At 53.9% G+C, this 21,413-nt stretch overlaps 5 protein-coding genes across 5 annotated transcripts; 3 read left to right on the forward strand and 2 right to left on the reverse strand.

Moving 5' to 3' along the window:
- Positions 1–1,174: 1,174 nt before the first annotated feature.
- GLT1 (glutamate synthase [NADH]) lies at positions 1,175–7,824 on the forward strand (the record flags this gene model as incomplete). Its single annotated transcript, XM_049335744.1, has 5 exons — positions 1,175–1,362; positions 1,416–1,456; positions 1,511–4,860; positions 4,916–6,466; positions 6,526–7,824. 5 exons carry the CDS (start codon positions 1,175–1,177, stop codon positions 7,822–7,824), a joined length of 6,429 nt encoding a protein of 2,142 aa, XP_049185240.1.
- Positions 7,825–8,428: 604 nt separating this feature from the next.
- On the forward strand, positions 8,429–11,100 carry YME2 (mitochondrial escape protein 2; the record flags this gene model as incomplete). The annotated part of the gene is made up of 3 exons (XM_049335745.1): positions 8,429–8,436; positions 8,633–9,481; positions 9,528–11,100. 3 exons carry the CDS (start codon positions 8,429–8,431, stop codon positions 11,098–11,100), a joined length of 2,430 nt encoding a protein of 809 aa, XP_049185241.1.
- Positions 11,101–12,982: 1,882 nt separating this feature from the next.
- On the reverse strand, positions 12,983–14,304 carry J4E83_008853 (uncharacterized protein; the record flags this gene model as incomplete). The annotated part of the gene is made up of 2 exons (XM_049335746.1): positions 12,983–14,160; positions 14,283–14,304. 2 exons carry the CDS (start codon positions 14,302–14,304, stop codon positions 12,983–12,985), a joined length of 1,200 nt encoding a protein of 399 aa, XP_049185242.1.
- A 1,060-nt stretch (positions 14,305–15,364) lies between these two features.
- Positions 15,365–16,713, reverse strand: J4E83_008854 (uncharacterized protein; the record flags this gene model as incomplete). The annotated part of the gene is made up of 2 exons (XM_049335747.1): positions 15,365–16,451; positions 16,499–16,713. 2 exons carry the CDS (start codon positions 16,711–16,713, stop codon positions 15,365–15,367), a joined length of 1,302 nt encoding a protein of 433 aa, XP_049185243.1.
- Positions 16,714–17,527: 814 nt separating this feature from the next.
- Positions 17,528–20,802, forward strand: J4E83_008855 (uncharacterized protein; the record flags this gene model as incomplete). The annotated part of the gene is made up of 3 exons (XM_049335748.1): positions 17,528–17,867; positions 17,921–20,028; positions 20,077–20,802. The coding sequence occupies 3 exons, from the start codon at positions 17,528–17,530 to the stop codon at positions 20,800–20,802; spliced, it is 3,174 nt and encodes a 1,057-aa protein (XP_049185244.1).
- Positions 20,803–21,413: the final 611 nt, after the last annotated feature.

Consider the following 21,413-nt stretch of genomic DNA (forward strand, 5'->3'; position numbering starts at 1 on the left):
ACTCACATCCTGCCCTTTGGTCATGGAGTGGCAGAAAAACCGTGGGGTAGGCCAATTTTCCAGGCGCAATACGCCGCGAGGCAGTGATGGTAGACGGACGTTGGACAGTGTAGTAATGTTCAGAGAGACTCTATAGATCGACTCCATAGAGCATGTAGCGATTTCACGTTGAAATATCTTGTATGTAGTGGTATACCGTCTAAAGTGATACGCGACACAGTCCGAGGTCGGGTCCGCTCCAACTTTCCATGCGATATTCACTCGTAAAGTACCAAGACCACCTCCAAGACCAGGCAGTTCCCAGTTCGCATCGGCACACACGCGGAGATGGCCTAAGTGACAGCACGAACGCCTCCCTCGACACGCTTCCAGCCCGGTAATTGGACAACGTTGAAGTCAAGCTGTTAGCGCATTGGGAAAATATCCACCCCACCAGGAGCCCTCCGCTCTCTTATTCATAAGCACGCCCGCCCAATCTCCCGCGACCCTCTGTCTCTTCACGTACCTGCTCGACACACAATCGCTACACTTTGCTTGCCGGAACACCGCGAGCCCATCACCAGGCCTGTTCCACCAGCCCTGCTAGCAAGTAAGTCGCCCGCCTCCCACATGTACACCCGCTGCACCCATCCACCACCCGCGCCCAAACATTGTGCTTTTCCACCACCCGTCCTGCGTGAACAACACAGACACTCGTTTTACTGGTCTACGCGTGCCACCCCGCGTTAGCCCATTCGCTATTCCCTTATCAGCGCACTCGTGCTTCCAACAGCTATCAGTCGCCGCTGGGTACGGGGGAACGTCATAGCCCTCAGTCGCTATATCCGGCGGGTGAAGCTGGTGACGAATCCAGCCCATCTTTCTGCTGCCTTTGGGGGTGATAGACACCAGCGACCCCGTCCTTGCAGCGACTGATCCCCACCCACATTCGTTGCTTTTGAGCTAGAGCCCTAGGCGCATCTGTACCAAATATCTTCGATCCTCGGCTCGCACTCACCGACAAACTCTTCTCCGAATTGACAACTAATATCCGTCTCAGACTTCACCTAGACACTATTACCAGAGCAGCAGCTCCAACTTGACGCGTCGAGCGACCCCGCCACACTCCCATATCGATACCGCAGCCCCGCTACCCACACCAACGAACCCAGAACTTCGGCCTTTCGCCGATATAATGGGTCGGGTCTCGTTCGCCGAAGATACAAAATTGCCCCAGGAACCCCAGATTGAAGAGTATCAGAGCTCCGTGTTTGAGTATCAAGATGGCCCCGAGAACAAGTCGTGGGCAGGTGCGCTGCCCTTGAAGCAGGGTCTCTATGACCCGGAGCTCGAGAAGGATGCTTGCGGTGTCGGTTTCGCTGCGTGAGTGACGGAATTGCACTTTCTGTGGAGTGTGAGGGCTGACATTTGCGTAGCCACATCAAGGGCAAGGCCAGCCACAAGATTGTTTCCGATGGTAAGAGCGAACAACGCGAGAGTAGTGCAGGATAGGGTGCTAACAAATCCTCAGCACGATCGTTGCTATGCAACATGACACATCGAGGAGCCGTGGGCTCAGACGCACGCGACGGTGACGGTGCAGGTGTAATGACCTCCATTCCCCACCGCTTCTTCCTCAAGGAGTTCGAGCGCGAGCAAGGCTACAAGCTACCAAGCCTTGGCCAGTACGCCACTGGTAACCTGTTCTTCAAGCCCGACGCGACCATCTTGGAGGAGACCAAGGCCATGTTCGAGGACGTTGCAGACCAACTCGACTTGAGGGTGCTCGGATGGCGGACGGTGCCCCGCGATTCCACACTTCTTGGACCCGCAGCGCTGTCACGAGAGCCCATCATTCTCCAGCCATTCGTGGTACTGAAGACTGCCTACGGCGACGCCCGCGAGCCCAAGGCGGACTTCCAGGAGAAGTACGATAACGCGTACTTTGAGCGACAACTGTATGTCATGCGAAAGAGGGCTACACACGTCATTGGCCTGCACAATTGGTTCTACGTTTGCTCTCTGAGCAACAAGAACATTGTTTATAAGGGTCAACTATCTCCCGTCCAGGTCTACGAGTACTACCATGATCTGCTGAACGTCGACTACGAGGGTCACTTTGCGCTAGTGCACTCACGTTTCTCTACCAACACATTCCCCAGTTGGGACCGTGCTCAGCCTCTACGATGGGCGGCTCACAACGGCGAAATCAACACCCTGCGAGGAAACAAGAACTGGATGCGCGCCCGCGAGGGTGTCATGAAGTCCAGCCTTTTCGGCGAGGAGCTCGACCTCCTCTACCCCATTGTCGAGGATGGTGGTTCTGACTCTGCAGCTTTCGACAACGTTCTTGAGCTGCTCACCATCAACGGTGTTCTCTCACTCCCAGAAGCAGTCATGCTCATGGTTCCAGAGGCATGGCAGGGCAACAACACGATGGACCCCGCCAAGCAGGCTTTCTACGAGTGGGCTGCCTGCATGATGGAACCTTGGGATGGTCCCGCTCTCTTCACATTCTCGGACGGACGCTACTGTGGTGCCAACCTCGACCGTAACGGTCTTCGTCCTTGCCGTTACTACGTCACCGACGACGACCGCATCATCTGCGCGTCTGAAGTCGGTACAATCTCCATCGAGCCTGAGCGAGTCGTACAGAAGGGTCGTCTGCAGCCCGGTAGGATGTTGCTCGTCGACACTGTCGCTGGCCGAATTGTCGATGACGCCGAGCTGAAGAAGAGCGTCTCAGAGCGTGTCGACTTCCGTTCTTGGATCCAGAAGAACCTTCTTACTCTTCCCAAGATCTTGGAGGCAGTCCCTGCAAAGGGTGTTGACCTATCATACCAGCTCACCGAGACTAAGCTACACGAGGATCCTCGTCTAAGGGCATTTGGTTACTCGCTTGAGCAAGTCAGCTTGCTTCTTGGCCCCATGGCCGCTGACTCAAAGGAGGCTCTTGGATCTATGGGTAACGATGCTCCTCTGGCTTGCTTGGCTACTCAGCCTCGCCTGCTGTACGAGTACTTCCGTCAGCTCTTCGCCCAAGTCACCAACCCTCCTATCGACCCTATCCGTGAGGCGATTGTCATGTCGTTGGAGACCTACGTCGGTCCCCAGGGTAACCTTCTAGAGATGGACGAGTCACAGTGTGGCCGTCTTCTCCTTCCATCGCCCATCCTGACTCTTGAGGAGTTCACAGCGTTGACCAACACTCACAAGCTGTACTCTGACTGGACCGTCAAGAACATTGACATTACTTTCCCCAAGAGCGATGGTATTGAGGGCTACATGGCTGCTCTCGACCGCATCTGCGAGGCTGCCACGGAGGGTATCCAGGCTGGCGACAACATCCTCGTCCTGACCGACCGCGCTGCATCCGCTGACCGGGTTGCCGTGTCCGCTTGCTTGGCTACTGGTATGGTCCACCACCATCTCGTCCGCAACAAGTGGCGGTCCAACGCTGCTCTCGTTGTCGAGACTGGTGAGGCCCGTGAGGTCCACCACATGTGTGTGCTCGTTGGATATGGTGCTGACGCCATCTGCCCATACCTCGCCATTGAGTGTATCCTGAAGATGCACCGCGAGGGTGTCATCCGGAAGAAGCTTAGCCCCGAGCAGCTCATTGACAACTACAAGCACTCTTGCGATGGTGGTATCTTGAAGGTCATGAGTAAGATGGGTATCTCTACCCTCTCATCCTACAAGGGTGCTCAGATCTTCGAGGCTCTTGGTCTTGACGACTCTGTTGTCGACCGATGCTTCACTGGAACTGCCTCTCGTATTAAGGGTATGACCTTTGAGCTGATCGCTTCCGACGCTTTTGCTCTCCACGAGAAGGGTTACCCATCGCGCGCTATCGTCGAGGTACCCGGTCTTGCCGAGACTGGTGAGTACCATTGGCGTGACGGAGGCGAGCCTCACGTCAACGACCCGACTGCCATGGCCAACATCCAGGACGCCGTCCGCACCAAGAACGACAAGTCATACGAGGCCTACTCTATCGCTGAGTACGAGCGCATCAAGGACTGCACCCTCCGTGGTCTCCTTGACTTCAACTTCGATGACCGTGCACCAATCCCCATCGACCAGGTCGAGCCTTGGACTGACATTGTGCGCCGCTTCGTTACCGGTGCCATGTCCTACGGATCCATCTCTATGGAGTCTCACTCTACCCTTGCTGTCGCCATGAACCGTCTTGGCGGTAAGTCAAACACTGGTGAGGGTGGTGAGGACCCCGAGCGCAGCTTGCGCATGGAGAACGGTGACACCATGCGCTCCGCTATCAAGCAGATCGCCTCTGGACGTTTTGGTGTTACCTCCAACTACCTCGCCGATGCGGATGAGCTTCAGATCAAGATGGCTCAGGGTGCGAAGCCTGGTGAGGGTGGTGAGCTTCCTGGCCACAAGGTCTCTGGCTCCATCGCTAAGACCCGTCACTCCACTCCTGGTGTCGGTCTTATTAGTCCTCCTCCCCACCACGACATTTACTCCATTGAGGATCTCAAGCAGTTGATCTACGATCTCAAGTGCTCCAACCCCCGCGCTCGTGTCTCCGTCAAGCTCGTTTCCGAGACTGGTGTTGGTATCGTCGCTTCCGGTGTCGCCAAGGCCAAGGCCGACCACATCCTCATCTCCGGTCACGATGGTGGTACTGGTGCTTCTCGATGGACTGGTATCAAGTATGCTGGTCTGCCCTGGGAGTTGGGTCTTGCCGAGACTCACCAGACTCTTGTCCTCAACGATCTCCGTGGTCGTGTCATTGTTCAGACTGATGGTCAGTTGAGAACTGGACGTGATGTTGCCATTGCTTGTTTGCTTGGTGCTGAGGAGTGGGGTTTCGCTACCACTCCTCTTATTGCCATGGGTTGCATCATGATGCGCAAGGTACGTTTTGACTATACGAGATGCATCTGAGACACATACTGACTTCGTGATACAGTGCCATCTTAACACCTGCCCTGTCGGTATCGCCACCCAGGACCCTGAGCTCCGAAAGAAGTTCCAAGGTACACCCGAGCATGTCATCAACTTCTTCTACTACATCGCCAACGAGCTCCGTGCGATCATGGCCAAGCTTGGTTTCCGTACCATCAACGACATGGTTGGTCGCTGCGAGGCTCTACGCATTCGCGATGATCTCCGCACCGCGAAGACTGAGAACATTGACTTGTCTCTCATCCTGACTCCTGCTCACACCCTTCGCCCAGGCGTTGCCACCTTCAACGTTCGCAAGCAGGACCACCGTCTCCACGTTCGTCTGGACAACAAGCTCATTGCTGAGTCCGAGCTTGCTCTTGAGAAGGGTCTTCCCGCCCGCATCGAGTGCGATGTCGTCAACACCGACCGTGCTCTTGGTGCTACCCTCTCATACCACATCAGCAAGCGCTACGGCGAGGCTGGTCTGCCTCAAGACACCATTCACGTTAACATCCGTGGTTCTGCTGGCCAGTCGTTCGGTGCTTACCTGGCACCTGGTGTCACCCTTGAACTTGAGGGTGATGCTAACGACTACGTTGGTAAGGGTCTTTCCGGTGGTCGCCTGATCATCTACCCTCCTCGCAACGCCGTATACCGCGCTGAGGAGAACGTCCTCATCGGTAACGTCTGCTTGTACGGTGCCACTCGCGGTACCTGCTTCTTCCGCGGTATCGCCGCCGAGCGCTTCTGTGTCCGTAACTCCGGTGCCACAGCAGTCGTTGAGGGTGTTGGTGACCACGGTTGCGAGTACATGACTGGTGGTCGTGTTCTTGTCCTTGGCTCTACTGGACGTAACTTCGCCGCCGGTATGTCTGGTGGTATTGCATACGTTCTTGACATCCACAAGGACTTCGAGCAGAAGGTCAACCAGGAGATGGTCGAGCTTTCCGGCATCGAGGAGCCAGAGGAGATCGCTTTCGTGCGTGGACTCATCGAGGACCACCACCACTACACTGGCTCCGAGCTCGCCGCACGCATCCTGCTCGACTTCACCCGCGCACTGCCCCGCTTCGTCAAGGTTATGCCCGTTGACTACAAGCGCGTCCTCCTCGAGGAGAAGGCCAAGGCTGCCGAGAAGAAGAAGAGCGAATATCCTCTTCCCCTCCTTCCCGGTAACTCCGTCCGCGCCAGCCACGAGGAGTCCCGCAACAAGGAAGCCGAGGCTGAAGCCAAGGAGAAGAAGAAGAGCGACCTTCTCGACATCGAGGAGAGTGTTACCGACGCAAAGGCCGAGAAGAAGAAGGCACTCGTTCTTGACAAGACCCGTGGTTTCATGAAGTACCAGCGTCGCTCGGAGAAGTACCGCAACCCCAAGACACGTACTCGTGATTGGGCCGAGCTGAACCAGCGTCTCAACGAGGACGAGCTCAAGTACCAGACTGCTCGTTGCATGGACTGCGGTGTTCCGTTCTGTCAGTCTGACACTGGTTGCCCGATCAGTAACATTATTCCCAAGTGGAACGAGCTTGTCTTCCAGGGACAATGGCGCGACGCCCTCAACCGTCTTCTTATGGTAAGTCTTGGCACTCTAAAGTATATCCGAGACAAATACTGACATTTTCGGGTGCACAGACCAACAACTTCCCTGAGTTCACTGGACGTGTCTGCCCGGCTCCTTGCGAGGGTGCTTGCGTTCTCGGCATCAACGAGGATCCTGTCGGTATCAAGTCGATTGAGTGCGCCATCATCGATCGCGGTTTCGAGAAGGGCTGGATGGTCCCCTCGCCACCTCAGGTCCGCTCTGGCAAGACTGTTGCCATTATCGGTTCCGGCCCTGCTGGTCTTGCTTGCGCTGATCAGCTCAACAAGGCTGGCCACACCGTCACCGTCTATGAGCGTGCTGACCGTGTTGGTGGTCTTCTCATGTACGGTATCCCCAACATGAAGCTTGACAAGAAGGTTGTTCAGCGCCGTGTTGACTTCATGGCTGCCGAGGGTGTAAACTTCAAGACTGGTGTCACCGTGGGCGAGGATGGCCAGACCAACCTCGACGCTCTTCGCAAGGAGTACGATGCCGTTGTCTTCGCCACCGGAGCTACCGTCGCTCGTGACTTGCCCATCCCCAACCGCAACCTGGAGGGCATTCACTACGCCATGCAGTTCTTGCACAAGAACACCAAGTCTCTCCTCGACTCCGAATTGGCTGACGATGCTTACATCTCGGCCAAGGACAAGCACGTTGTTGTCATTGGAGGTGGTGACACTGGTAACGACTGCATTGGTACTTCCGTTCGTCACGGCGCCAAGTCAGTCGTCAACTTCGAGCTTCTGCCCCAGCCTCCCGCCGAGCGTGCTCGTGACAACCCATGGCCACAGTGGCCCCGTATCTTCCGTACCGACTACGGTCACAACGAAGTCAAGACTCACATGGGCAAGGACCCCCGTGAGTACTGTGTCATGTCTAAGGACTTCGTCGACGATGGCAGTGGCAAGGTCAAGGGTATCAACACCGTCCGTGTTGAGTGGACCAAGTCCGCCTCTGGCGGCTGGGACATGAAGCACGTCGAAGGCAGCGAGCAGTTCTTCCCCGCCGACCTCGTCCTGCTCTCCATGGGTTTCTTGGGCCCCGAGCAGCGCGTCATGAGCGATGTCATCGAACTCGATGGCCGCAAGAATATCAAGACTCCTCCTGGTCACTACAACACTAACCTTGCCGGTGTTTTCGCCGCCGGTGACTGCCGTCGCGGACAGTCCCTCATCGTCTGGGGTATCAACGAGGGTCGCCAGTGCGCTCGCGACGTCGACACCTTCCTCACCGGCTACGGCACTTCTCTGCCTGTCACCGGCGGTATCGTCAAGCGCCCACCTTACGAGGCGATGCACAAGCACACCGCTGCTCCTACGGAGAAGCTGGTCACTGTCGCCGCTTAGACGCGAACATGATTATAACGATTACTTTATGAAGTAGAAAAGATGCATGGGAAAAGATGGGCTCATGATAAAAGATGGGGGGTTTAGGGTTATATTCACGATTTGTTTGGCGTTTGATCTTTTGTGTACAAGCATTTTCCCTCGTTTACCTGCACGATACCTTTTCAGTATGCGGAGTCAGCTGGGTGGCACCTGCAGTGTACAATGTTTTCTTGTTTTGGTTGTTGGCTTCTGGTTTATTCATTTCGCACTCAATTTGTATATATATGCGAATGCTATGTTCAAATGATTACTTGATGACTTCCTGTGGCATGCATGTAGGGTTCTTGACTGTATCCACAATCGAAAATGCGTGGTGCGATTCTAATGGACAGAATCATTGCAAGTGCGGCTGAAATTTTTGACATGGTTCTTCCATAAGCGCTGAGAGTTTAGCATCAGTGACAGTCCGTCGCCGTTGCTTCGCTTCGCCAGGCCGCGAATGCACAAAGCCAAGATTCAGGTTTAGTGACGTCACGCACCTCCAACTCCAGATTCGCCATCAACAAACCACACCCTAGGCAGCAAACATCGCTCGAGCGATCAACTCATTCTACATGTCGCCATGCCACGGTGACAATTAGATACTGAGGATGATACCCCGTACCGGCTGGCATCAAGCCTGCCGTCGCCCTGTGCAAGGGCCATTAAGGCACGTTCACGAAGCCGATCCTGGTTGCCGATCATCGAAAGTGTACTAACAAATCATCAGGATTATCCATCCGACACTTGCTGCGACATTGAAACCAAGTAATCTGGGTTGTCGCAGTCCATGGACCGTCCCTGCTCGATATGTGACCGGACTACAGGCAGGCGAAGACAAAACCGGCCACATCAGCGCCGGACCCAACGAAGGAATTCTCTTCTTCAATAACGTCTTTCCCATTCAGATCCGCAAGGTATTGGGACTTCCTCTCCCGGGACTCTTCGACCGTCTCATCAGCCCCACCGTTTCTGGCACCGACCCGAAAGCCGTTCTCGAGCGAGCAAGTGCGAAACGCAATCTTCAGATTACTGGCACTGAAGTGCTTCCGCGGACGAGAGAAGGAGGAGCGTTTGTCAAATTCACGCATGATGGCAATGCGTCTGCTTCCGAGATCGAGAAGGTGCTGCAACAGTACCTGAGAGATGAGCCTGTCAAGCCATGGTGGAGCCCATGGAAGAGGATGCGTGCCAAGATGGTCAAGGGAAAACCATGGGTGGAGGATCTCATGCGTCTACCTGCTTCGCGCCTGCGGGCTGAGTTTGTATCTGCTGAACCGGGCGTGCCAGCTTCTGAGGCTGTGGAGATGAGCCAGGAGCAGCTCTTCCAGTTTTTCAGGCCTTATGGCAAGCTGGGAGATATCGTTATGCAACCTCCCGATTCGAAGGTTCTTCCCAAGTTCGCGTATCTGGACTACACTAGCATTGGTAAAGCTATCATGGCGAGGAACTGCATGCACGGCTATATCGTATCAGAGGCTGAGGGTGGTGGCAAATTGGGTACGGTCTTGAGGCTAAAGTATGAGCAGAAGATCAAGCCTCGGTATATCAGGGATTGGATCTTCGGTCATCCCAGAATTATCATTCCCATCGTGGCTGCGCTGATTGCTGCTCTTGTCGCCATCATCTTCGACCCGTAAGTCAAACATGCACGTTTACGACCCAAACTGACAGGTACACAGCATCCGCACATTCTTCGTCAAGGCTCATATCACGCGCAACTTCCATATCGAGGACAACAAGTGGTACCAATGGATTAAGGGCTATGCCACAGACATCATCCACGGTGGCAATAAGCGCGATGACGATGACGGCATGGATGCCATCTGGGATGACAGGAAAGACAATATCGAACAGATTCAAACCTGGTTGATGGAGACTGCCGAAACCTTCATCATCGTCCAGGGCCCCCGCGGTTCCGGTAAGCGCGAGCTTGTCGTAGATCAGGCCTTGGAGGATAAGAAACTCAAGCTTGTGATCGACTGCAAACCAATCCAGGAAGCCCGTGGAGAGAGCGCTACCATCAATGCCGCAGCGTTGTCTGTTGGCTACAGACCGGTGTTCAGCTGGATGAACAGCATATCTGGAATGATCGATATGGCCGCTCAAGGTGCTACAGGTGTCAAGACAGGTTTCTCGGAGACTCTTGATTCTCAACTCAGCAAGATCTGGAATACGACTACCTCGGCTTTACGACAAATCGCTTTGGACACACGACACAAGAACGACAAAGATGCGCACCTTGGAGATGACGAGTGGCTTGAAGCACACCCGGAACGCAGGCCTATTGTTGTGATCGATAACTTCCTTCATAAGAGCCAGGAGGGCGGTATCGTCTATGACAAGATTGCTGAATGGGCTGCGCGTCTCACAACGACGAACGTGGCTCATGTGATCTTCTTGACCAATGACGTCGCATTCAGCAAGTCGCTCTCGAAGGCCATGCCAGACCGCATGTTCCGTCAGATCTCGCTATCAGACTGCAGCCCCGAGGTCGCGAAGCGATTCGTGATCACCCATCTCGATGCCGATGTCGAAGACGACCCAGCGCCAAAGGACGGCTCACCCAAGAAACTACCCTCTCAACACCGCGACGATCTCGACGAGCTCGATACCTGCATCGACCTCCTAGGCGGCCGCCTCACAGACCTCGAATTCCTATCCCGCCGAATCAAGACAGGCGAGACACCCACCAAAGCCGTCCACGAAATCATCGACCAGTCCGCCTCCGAGATCCTCAAAATGTTCATCTTTGGCGCAGAAGACGAAGGCGGCAACCGCCACTGGAACGCTGAACAAGCCTGGTTCCTCATCAAAGAGCTCGCCCAGAAAGAAAGCCTCCGCTACAACGAAGTCCTCATCGACGACATCCTTAAAACAGGCGGCGAATCCGTCCTCCGTGCCCTCGAACAGGCAGAGCTCATCTCCATTGTCTCCGGCGCCAACGGCCGTCCATCCATCATTAAGCCAGGAAAACCCGTCTACCATCCCGCTTTCAAGCGCCTGACCGAGGACAAGGTGTTGAAGAGTCGATTAGATCTGGCGATCCTAACTCATCTGACAAAGATTGAGAGTACGACGATTGACAAGTGCGAGAATGAGTTGTTGCTGTTGAGCAAATTGAGGAATCAGCCGGCGCAGACGGCGGGACGGGTGAATTATCTATTGAGCAAGTTGATGACGAGTCAGGGGAAGGTGGAGAAGTATGAGGTCGAGATGAAGGGGTTGAAGAAGGTGCTTGGGAATGAATATTAGGTTTGAAAACTGCGTGTACAATGATACCATCTCCCTTCAATGCTAATGGAATGGGTTGAGTGTCGTGTTGTGGGCGTATGATATACACTGTTGACTGTCGGTGGAGCCTTTCCTCCAACTTTTGTTGCGCGTATTTTTCTCAAGGCCATGTGCTGTTGCTTTAGCAGATAAAGCTTCAACCAAACGCATGATTCCAGTGTCACCAACTTATTCCAACCACACTTCTTGTCCTGGATACTCAACGTTTGCTGTCCAGCTATCCGCCGTGACCTTCGTCAAACTTAGCTCCCTAAAAGTCCTAATCTCGACCCCATGCTTGTCGAACACAACATGTAACCTCGCTCCGCAACCACGGACTTTGCATCTCCACCGCCTGCGATCTGGATCCATCAATACGATTTGGGAGCCATGGCCTTTGCGTTTACAACCAGAGTACCCCGGCTCTGGGGCTTCTCTCATTGGCTTTAGGATATCGGCGACCTTCTCCTTTCCTTGCACATGAGGACAGACATATACATCAGTGCCTTGAATGGTTTCAGCGATCTTGACGAAGGGTATCGATCCAAAGAGACAGGCAGCACAACAGCTATCGCGGTGTTCTGGCAGGAGGTGCTGTGGCGTTCCCCAGGGGCTGCGTTCGTCGGCTCTGTATAGAGGTATTGTTTGAGTCAGACAGAAGCAACACGACTCCTCGCATGATGTAATAAGAGTGTTACATCCTTGCGAGCATGCGGGCCATGAACGTCCTGTCCCAGGTCCTTTAGATAGCCTAAGGAAGTCCTCAAACGCCATTTGTGTATGTGGGCACAAGTATATCGTGCCAGCGGATGCTGTGCATTGTCTTTCGCTGGCGATTATAGCAGGGCATTCCTGCTCTAGCGCTCCAAAAGCTGATGATGGATGGAAGTCTGTACAGTAGCTGCACAAAAGTTTTTCATATGGTGTGTATCGTCTGGAGGTGGTGTTAGCCTCTTCGTACTCAGCTAGTCGGTTGAAGCAATCTTTGCGCAGGCGCCAGGCGTATTCGTCGAAGTCTCCTCCATCAGCCTGAAGCCCCTCTAGCTGCCTTTGGACGCCGTTTGTAGAAGACAGACCCCAGAGGTATTTGCATGTCATACCAAGGCTGAGTGCGTCGACTGGTGGTAGCAGGTCGAATATGTCCAAGATCAGCTCTACAGGTAGACAGGGTAGGTGGCGTCCTTTATCGACATGATCGGGCTCGCTATCTGCCTTTTGAGGCATCCATATGAAGGCGAGATCTGGCCTGTGGTATGTGCTGCGACCTGTTCGAGGGAAACGGTCGAGCTCGTGTCGGTGTATGAAATACTCCTTCGCGGCAGAATGGTCAGCGACATTGTGCCGAAATTGACGTACCGGTGCACCGTACATGATCCTGGGACTGTCGGTCGTAGCCATTCTGAAGGAGATTTCGTAAAAGTTGTGGCGAGAGAAAATTCAGGGTGATGAACGAAAGGTTAATGGAAGTTTGTTGCGCTGATTACAAGCGTATAAGTTAAGGCAGCAATGTGCGCTAGTGTTCACGTGCGCAGATACACCCATGGTGTGATTGGACCCTTTTCTTTGGGCGGTCCAGTCGAAAGCATCCCGAGGTCCGATAACGTTGAGCTCGTTACGAAAGAAAGATGTACTACAGTAGCTGTACCCCGAACTTAGTCAATGAAAGATCTTGTTAGCGAAGATATATGTTAAGAATTTGATAGCGATAATAGCTGCCTAGATATCCATAACCCCGTTCCCATCTAAATCAAAACGCCGGGACATGTCTGATCCCAAGTATACCCTTCAACGCCGTGCCACCCTATAGTATCATTTTGAAGCCAACAAGTGAGACCCCGTCTCCCAACTTCCAACAAATCTACATCTACTGATGTATCTGGCTCACATGCCCCGCCTGCCCAGCACCACCCCACTCACTATCATCATCACTACCCACATCCGTCCAGCTCGTAGGCGTCATAATGCCCTGCCTGTCGCCGTCGAACTCGCTGAAGCCGCCCTCGGAAAAGGCATCTGTAAACCCGCTGTCTGAACGCGCGTCGTGGTCTGTGTCGTTTTGTTCGCTGTTGGGCATGCTAAGGATGGCGATGTCGTTGGGGTGGGCGGAGGCGACGGAGCCGCTCATGTTCATGGAGCGCTCGGAGCGCGGGGTTAGGGTGCCGGTGGAGAGGTGCTCGGCGTCGTTGTCGTCGAAGAAAGGGTGGGAGGGAGTGGGTTCGCCTGCTTGCGAGGAGGTGAAGGAGTAGAAGGATTGGGCGGCTTGGTCGGCGTCTTCCTGGGCGGGCTGCGCGGGCGATGGGGTCTCGGGGAGGGAGTGCTCGGGGTCGGGTGTTAGGTCGACGAGTGTGCCGGTGGTGGGTGTGGACGGGACGTCAGCTATGATTGTAGCGGAGCTTTCGCGGGCGGCGGGTTCTTCGTAGGTGAATGGCTTCGGTGAGGGCGCTTCGTCTTCGTCGTGGTCGAAGAGTACTTGGTCGTCGGAGAAGGGGTTGGCCATGGTAGCAGCGGCAGCGGAGCCGGCGGCAAAACCAGCAGCACCACGCTTCTTCAGGGTACCGTTCGAGTTGTCCTTGCCAGTTGACGTCGCGTTGTCCCTGAGCATGCCATCGCTGCCAACCATATCGTCGAAGCTTCTCGTCCGGTCAGCCCTGGACCGCCTGGCAGCCACCTCAGCCGTCTCAGCACCGATCCTAGCCAGCTCGTCCAGGTCGACGGCGATACCCTCTTCCCTCGCCCGCCTGATCAGCTCATTCCTATTCCTCCTGATCAACTCCTCCCTCCGTTGCTTCCTGGCTTCGAAGTCATCGGACGATTCGCTCGGGCGGCGAGGCTGAATGTCATCGCCGAGGTTATGCAGCGCGATGGCGATCTTGCGACGGGTTTGGTCGGCCCATTGTCGCACTTGGGGAGACTCGTAGATGGCGATACCGGCGGCGACGATGACGGACGCGGCGATTATGAGGCCTGATGTGAAGGGGTGGTTAGGACGGTGCGGCGGGGTTTGAGTGCTGCCTTGAGGAGATGCGAAGCGCGCGCCGGTGCCTGCAAGCAGGTTGGCATAGGAAAGTAAAGTAGACAGTAGAGAAATACGCGACAAGAGAAATAACGTTGAATATGCTGGGGACACCGCAGCAACATGCATAAGTGGAGTTATCCGTACTCACCTTTGGCCAGTGGCGCAGGCATCTCTGCGGAGTTTGTAGCAGCGGATGCAGTCGTGCTACTCAAAAAGATTTCCTGACAGTGTGGTGGGAAATGATTATAGGGAGGAGAGTCCAGAGGCTTTTGACCTTGGAAGAGGCGTGTAAGGAGAGAAGGTTCGAGGGCTGAGAGCATTCGTGGTTCGTCCGGTCCTTCGCCACTTGCACAGCCGCACATGCAGGGCCCGTGGAGCTGGGGGCTCCGGGCGGCTTTTGGTGGGGTCGCCTGCCGCCAATCTTGCTGCACATCGCCCCGCACCCGTTGGACTAACTGAATAATTAGGCCCCTGGAACGGCATAATTCACTCATAGCTGCGCATATCTGGAGATTCGATGAAGTCGTTATAAAATGTACTGAGTATCGCCAATGTCCACGCGTCTACATCATGTTGTCAAGTCACTATGAGAAGAGTTTGGATCAATTTGAAGATTACACGCAGAAAGTATTGTTTGGTAAAGGATTGTAATGTCGAATGTATGAAGCAATGTGAGAAACAAGAAAGCATGCCGCACACCAAAGAGCCCCATGTAGCCCTCGACCCTGATCTAACATCTGAGACCAACTCTGTGTTCGAGAAACGACTTCTAAAGTCCATGCTAGAAGCCTTGATCAAAAGCACCAAGCTCAGACAGGCGGACTTGATCACCGGTGATGTGCGAGAGGGCCTGCGCGGTCCAACTCCACCATTCGACGGGAATGCACAGAACATGAAAGCAAGTCTTTTGAGGGGGAAAGGCAAGAAAGGAAAAGGAAGGTGAGGAATACGGGTCGTGAAAGTCGCAAATTGAGAGCTCATGGAATGCCATGTACGAGCCGTGCTTGATCAAGGTAGACGAAGTGGCAGGACCGAATCGGGAGCTTGGTAGGCGTAATCTGTGGGCTGAAGAACCAACTTGTGCGATCCATGCAGAGGAGAAGGCATGCGTATCTTGCCTCAAATGCTATCCGGGGTCAGAGTTACTTCGTCGTTAAAGTCCGGTTCAGCATCGATCGCTCTGTGCATGGAGGGCGGGAATCAAGGTCTGAGAATGTTGAGATCCAAGAGCTACGACTCGGGATTTGGCTTTTGGCGTTTTGAGGATGCAGAATCAACATCTGCAGACTTGCGCTTCTCGATCTCGTTGCGCTTGAATTCTTGTTCGAGTTTACGCTTCTCGGTCTTGGAGCGCCAGATCCGGTCTTTCGTGCCAAACTCATAGTCGACCTCCGCTGAGCTTGTCACGACTTTATCTCCGTCATGGGTATGAACCTTGGTGCCATCGAAGGGCCATACATGATCGACATATTCCTTGGGTATGACGCCGCCAGCAAGCCATTCCTCTGGCTGACCGCGACCGCCCACCAGGAGAAGATTTAAGCCACTCTTTTGGTTTTCCCGTACTGACAACCAGATATCCGAACCAGAATCTTCGAACTGCTGGATAGTGATGTCTGAGCGATCCTCCGGTACTGCGCTCTTTCGAACATAGATAGGTATCTTGACCTTGCGTGTCTTCTTGGGGACGATGGTATTCTCCTGGGCCTTTTCTGGCGTAGATCCCGCATCTTCATCTGTGTTGACGGAAGTGGGAGAGGGCGAACAGGTAGCGAGTGATTCCTGTGTAGTAACAACCTCCGGAGTCTTGTTAACGAGACGTTTCGATTTCGCAGCCTCGACAGGGCCCGCAGGAAGAATCTCTGTCGTCACAAAAAAAGCAGGCGTGAGATCTCGATTGCTCATACGAACGACAGATATACGACGTGGGTGGCGTGCGCTGTCGTGGTATAAGAATTTCGCTCGTTGTTCTGCCATTACTAATGCAAGGTTAAAGTCGAACCGTGAAGATCGAAAGTAGTACTTACAGTAGTTATCGAAGACTGATATGAAAGAAGTGGTCGGGTTCTTCTGTTGCCAAATAAAATGTCGCATGACGCGTTCAAAAGTCAAATCTCGCACCGGTAGGAACTCATTGAGAGACTGGAACGCGGCCCCTTTCTTGTATTTCGGATGCACACTGGGCCAGCAGTCTTTGGTCACGTAGCAGCTCAAGGTGCCGGAGGTCTCGTAATGTGCACGGTAAAAGTACTCAGGCACCTCGCCGTGCTGCTTATCTTTAGAGGCGAGATAGACGTCTTCGTCCTCGGGGAAAGAACTGAAGATTGTTAGCTGTGAGTTCTGAGTTGTTTAAAATATAATTACATGACGAAAGGTTCCTCGTAAAAGGTGTGCTTCTTCAGTGCGTCGCGTCTCAACTGCTTGGCTTCGAGCTTGTCCAACTTTGCCTGTGTTTCAGCCAACTCGCGTCTCAAATTCCTGTTTTGGGCTTTCAACGTAGTTTCCAAGCTCGTCTCCTTGATCTGAACATCGACGACTGAAGAGGACTTTGACGAAGACCTTGACACTGTCTCAGCCATGAAGTCTGCAGATACCTCGCCCGGGCCTGAGTCCGATGTTGAGGGACTCATGGTATCCATGTGCGAGATTGGATTGAGTTCGAGATGGAGCATTGTTGAGTTGTTGATGCAATGTAGGAGATTGGACAGAGAAAGAGGAAGTAGAGAGAGGATGGAAGACGGTTGGGAGGTAGCAAAGACAGTTTATATATTGGATGAGGCAATAGGACTATTGCTGACGGAGAGACTCCTTGTCTCACCTGGAGAGACCTGTGGTAAAGGCAAGAGGTAGATGTCTTATCAGCAGTAAGAGAGGACGCTAGGAATCCATGGCCAAACTGATGTGAGAGACTGTGGCAACAGTATCTAGGGTGAGAGTAAACTTGGATGACGATAGCAAAGTTCAGATACCTTTGATACTATAGCCATGCAAGAAAGCACTATTACGATATTGGTAGACCATCGAATCGGGGGTCATGATTACATTACTTCGATGGATCTCTATACTCTGATAAGCGGTAGACTGTGATGACTGCATGGCTATACCAGAGATCATAACCGAGAGCGCTCATAGGCTTTGACAACGAAGAGGTGGCAGGTGCAACGAACTGATGTGATGACTATGCCTTAGTCGGAGTCAAAGGCGCGGTTGGTAATGTTAGAAGATGCAGGTCAAGCTCGGTGTGGCTGGCTCAACTTCCGCCAAGGCCTCCGCGCGCCTGATTGGCGGTCGCAACCGCGTCTCAGCGAGCTGCCACTTGCGACACGCAGCATTCCGAGGTTGCACCACCACATTTCTAGAGATCGTGATCGGGCAGCGCTTTCTGCAGCTGCAATGAGTTCCTCTATAGAAACCGAGATTCTGAACAAGTACAATCTCACGACACTGTACCCCGCAACCTGGCCGCAGGAGAAGGACGAAGCCGACGAAGAGGATACGTTCGACGAGCCTATACCCAAAGCCACGAAACAATCGATACGGCGGTCCAAATCACGATACTCAGTGTTAGAGCCCAGTGCAAGATTCTCGCGGCAGGTTCCGGGAGCAGAGCGCTCGAAAGATGGCGTGGAGACGTTGGTCCAAAAGGATGAACAAGACCCATTGGGCATGTACCCAAGTGTAGTGCAGGTGCTGCGGGCAAAGAACATACAGGTCGAGGATGACATCAAGCTGCGTACGTCCCAGCCATATAGCAATACATACAAGGCCTGTCTAATGGACACACAGGCAATCGCTTCCTCTTAAGCTCCACCACCTTCTCGCCCTCCCTCTTCCTCTCCCAAGTCCACAATGAAGCCTCCACCGACTCCCTCCTCGCCGGTCTTGACTTCCTTAGCCGGTCGATTGAGAAGAAGTCGGCTTCGCTCAAAGTCCTCGTGGAATCCAACTTCGATCGCTTCGTAGGCGCGAAAGCTACAATCGACCGTGTATACAATGAGATGCGGGACCAAGGGAAGGAGCAAGTGGAAGCGCCCAACAAGGACCTACAACCTGGCACCGGCAGACCCAGGGCTCGATCGAGCTTCTCTGGCCGAAAGACAAGCGCATCTCTCACACCAGGGATGGTTGACGCGGTGCCTGCGGAGAAGAGGAAGAATGCGCTCGTCAAGGAGAGCGAATACGGTGTGCATGGTATCAAGGTGCCGCTGACCGAAGTCGCTGTCAAGGCGGAAGAAGTCTGGGGACCTGCGCTCAACGGACGTGAGAGGGAAGAGACATTGAAGTCCATCATGGAGTCTGTGGAGCATCACCGAGGGTTGTTCGAAGTAGGATCAGCTATTCAGGACGCCATACGCCGGAAGGACCACGAGACAATTACCGAAGAATACAAGCGCGCGAGGAAGTACGCAGACGAAGCCCGATACATTGTAGAACAGGCGACGTCTAATCAGAGGCCGCTAACCGATGCCGAGATACATCAAGTCATTGTGACGGCTAGGATGTGGTCAGATGTCGAGCGGCAGATTGAGCGTTTCAAGCGCGAATCCTGGAAACGCCTGACCGCAGCGCATTTCACGCACCTACAGACTGGAACCGAAGACACCAAATCGGACGAATACCTGAGCATCATCTCAATCATGCTTGAGCTTGGCGTGGAGGAGAATCCGATTTGGGTTTGGCTGCTCTCACGCTATGAGCACCTCAAGTTCCAGCTCAACTCCAAGTGCCAACACTCGCTTGTTGAAATCGAAATCCTTCGTCGTCATCTGGCGAACGGCGAGAAGCCGAGCATGCGTATGCTGCAAAAGCATCTCCGCTCAGTTCCTACCAGCAGCAATGTCAGCGCTGAGCCTTCAAAGCTTGACACACCCAAGGTGACTGAGTTCTGGGAACACGTGTATGCCTCCATGACGACCCTGCTTTCAAACAAATCCGGGTTGCTTGCTGAACTAGTTGAATACTGGGAGATTGTCCAGTCATTCCTCTCCGGTCGCGCTCAACGAAACCTTCCAACAGGCCATCACAATCAGTCGTCTGTCCACCACCGCCTGAGTAGTGAGAATAAAGCTGAGCTGGAGAGAGGCACGACCGAACTCATCAGCATCCTGCGGGACCACCTGTTCTCGTTCTTCTCGGATCCTCCTATTGAGGATGTGTCTATGCTCATGTCACCACTGCCTATGAGTCCGACACCAACCACACCTGGAACACCACTGAGCGCGGCTTTGAGTCCCATGTCGGCATCGAGGTCCCGGTTCGATCCTGCGAAAGCGCCACCGCCATCACCTAGTCGCGGTGAGTCTTGGGAAAAGTATGCTTTCTGGCCTCCTAACGCGAATGCGCTTTCTGGATCTCACTATCTATCCAAGATGCTTGTCTTGATAGGCACCGCAGCCAACGAACTTGCATCGCTTCAAGTTCCCGAGTCTGGAGGTAGCGGCCGCATCGACGAAGCGCTGCGCCTGCTTCTTGGCGGTGTCCGTGAGCGCTGCATTCAAGCTGTATGTGCAGCTTGGAACACGGATGCTGAGAAATTGAAGGTGCTTGAGGATTGGACTCGTCACGTTGACCGCAAAGATACCACAAACCTGCCTCAGCGTTTCCTGGCAGTACAAAGCTTTCTGCTTAATAACCTGCAGAAGATACTCTACGTCGAGGCATCAAGCAAGACAAGAGTGGATGTCGTTGTACCACCGAGCAATAAGCTGCTGCAGATGGTTAGAAGTCAATTCGTCACCAGCTTGTACAGGACACTAAGCGGAATGGTCGAATGTGCTGAGCGGGGCAGACAAGCTTTGGGTGCTGAGTTTGAGATCAAAAGTGATGATCTGACCATCGACGAGCAAGATGATCAGAATGGCAACGACTGGGGCAGGGTCGATGCCAACAAGAAGGTAAGCATACATGTCACCCTTCCGACTATCTCCACTAACAACTTCCAGTCCATCCGCCTCCTCCTAACTCTCGCCAACATGTCCGCCTTCCAGTCCGAAATAACCCCCCAACTCCTCACCCTCTTCGAAACCCTCTTCAGCGTCCAACTAACCGACGAAACAAACCGCATTCGCGACGTCCTCTCCCAACTCGACGCCCAACTCTTCCGCTCCTACACAAAACCGCACGCCACTAAAATCCACTCTACAATCGAATCCGGCATCTTCAGCCCCACCTGGGCACCTCCCCCCGACACCCGCAAAAGCGTCGCAGACCGCGACCCAAGCCCCTACGTCTTCACCGTCCTCTTGGACCTCGTCATCGTGCACACCGAGTCATCTACAACATCCGCACCCCTAACCCCACGCATCCTCCGCTCCCTCTTCGAAGCCACAACAACCTCCCTCATAACGACCTTCCAGTCCGCCAACCTCCCCACTATCTCCCTCCCGCAACTCATGCAAGCAACCCTCGACGTGGAGTTCATGGCACAGACACTTGCTTCGTACACTACAGAGAAGGCATCGCAGATCCAGACGGATATCTACCAGGTGCTGGATCAGAAGACGGATAATGCGGCGAGAGTGAGGCTGCAGGAGGAGTTGGGCAGCTTGAGGGTGAGCTTGAAGAGGTTGAGGGAGGGGACCAAGGTGCAGTTTGCTTGCTTTAGGAGGGTTAAGAGGGGGACGCTTGCGGGTGGTGGGGAGGGGCAGGAGGAGAGGAGGGGGAGGTAGGATGGGTGTTGAGGGGTGGATAAAGGGGATGAAGATGAGTGTGTGATAGGGGATATATTCAAATTTGTCGATATGTGACGGTACTGTCGTTGCGCGACCTATCCGACCTTCAAGTCGAGCATTGAACCGATGAACTTGAATGCATGCAAGTATAAAATCTGCCTTTTCGTGCCGCTTCCTTAACGATACTTCTTACATTTTCTTCAACATCCGCCTAAGCATTAAGTACCCGAGTATCTTCACATCGCACACACTTTAACATGCCGCGCGACGCCGTCGAAGCCGCCCTCGACCTCTTCTTCCGCGCACGACACGATCCCTCAATACAGCCATCCGCGTGGGACGACCTCGTGGCCACGTTCGACGAACAGCAACTTGCGCAGCTCGAGGATGCAACGAGCGTGCTGCGACGCAACTGGCCGAGGCATGTACCTTATCCTAACCTCGTTGGGTTTGTGAGGTGGCAGGTAGAGAAGGCGGAGAGAAGGGACAAGGAGCTGGATAGGAGGGAGAAGGAGGATAAGAGGAGGGGGAAGGAGGATGAGAGGAGGGAGAGGGAGGATGAGAGGAGGGAGAGGGAGGATGAGAGGAGAGAGAGGGAGGATGAGAGG

The sequence above is a fragment of the Alternaria metachromatica genome (assembly GCF_023757995.1).
Source record: "Alternaria metachromatica strain BMP 0045 chromosome Unknown scaffold_27, whole genome shotgun sequence".
Classification (NCBI taxonomy): domain Eukaryota; kingdom Fungi; phylum Ascomycota; class Dothideomycetes; order Pleosporales; family Pleosporaceae; genus Alternaria; species Alternaria metachromatica.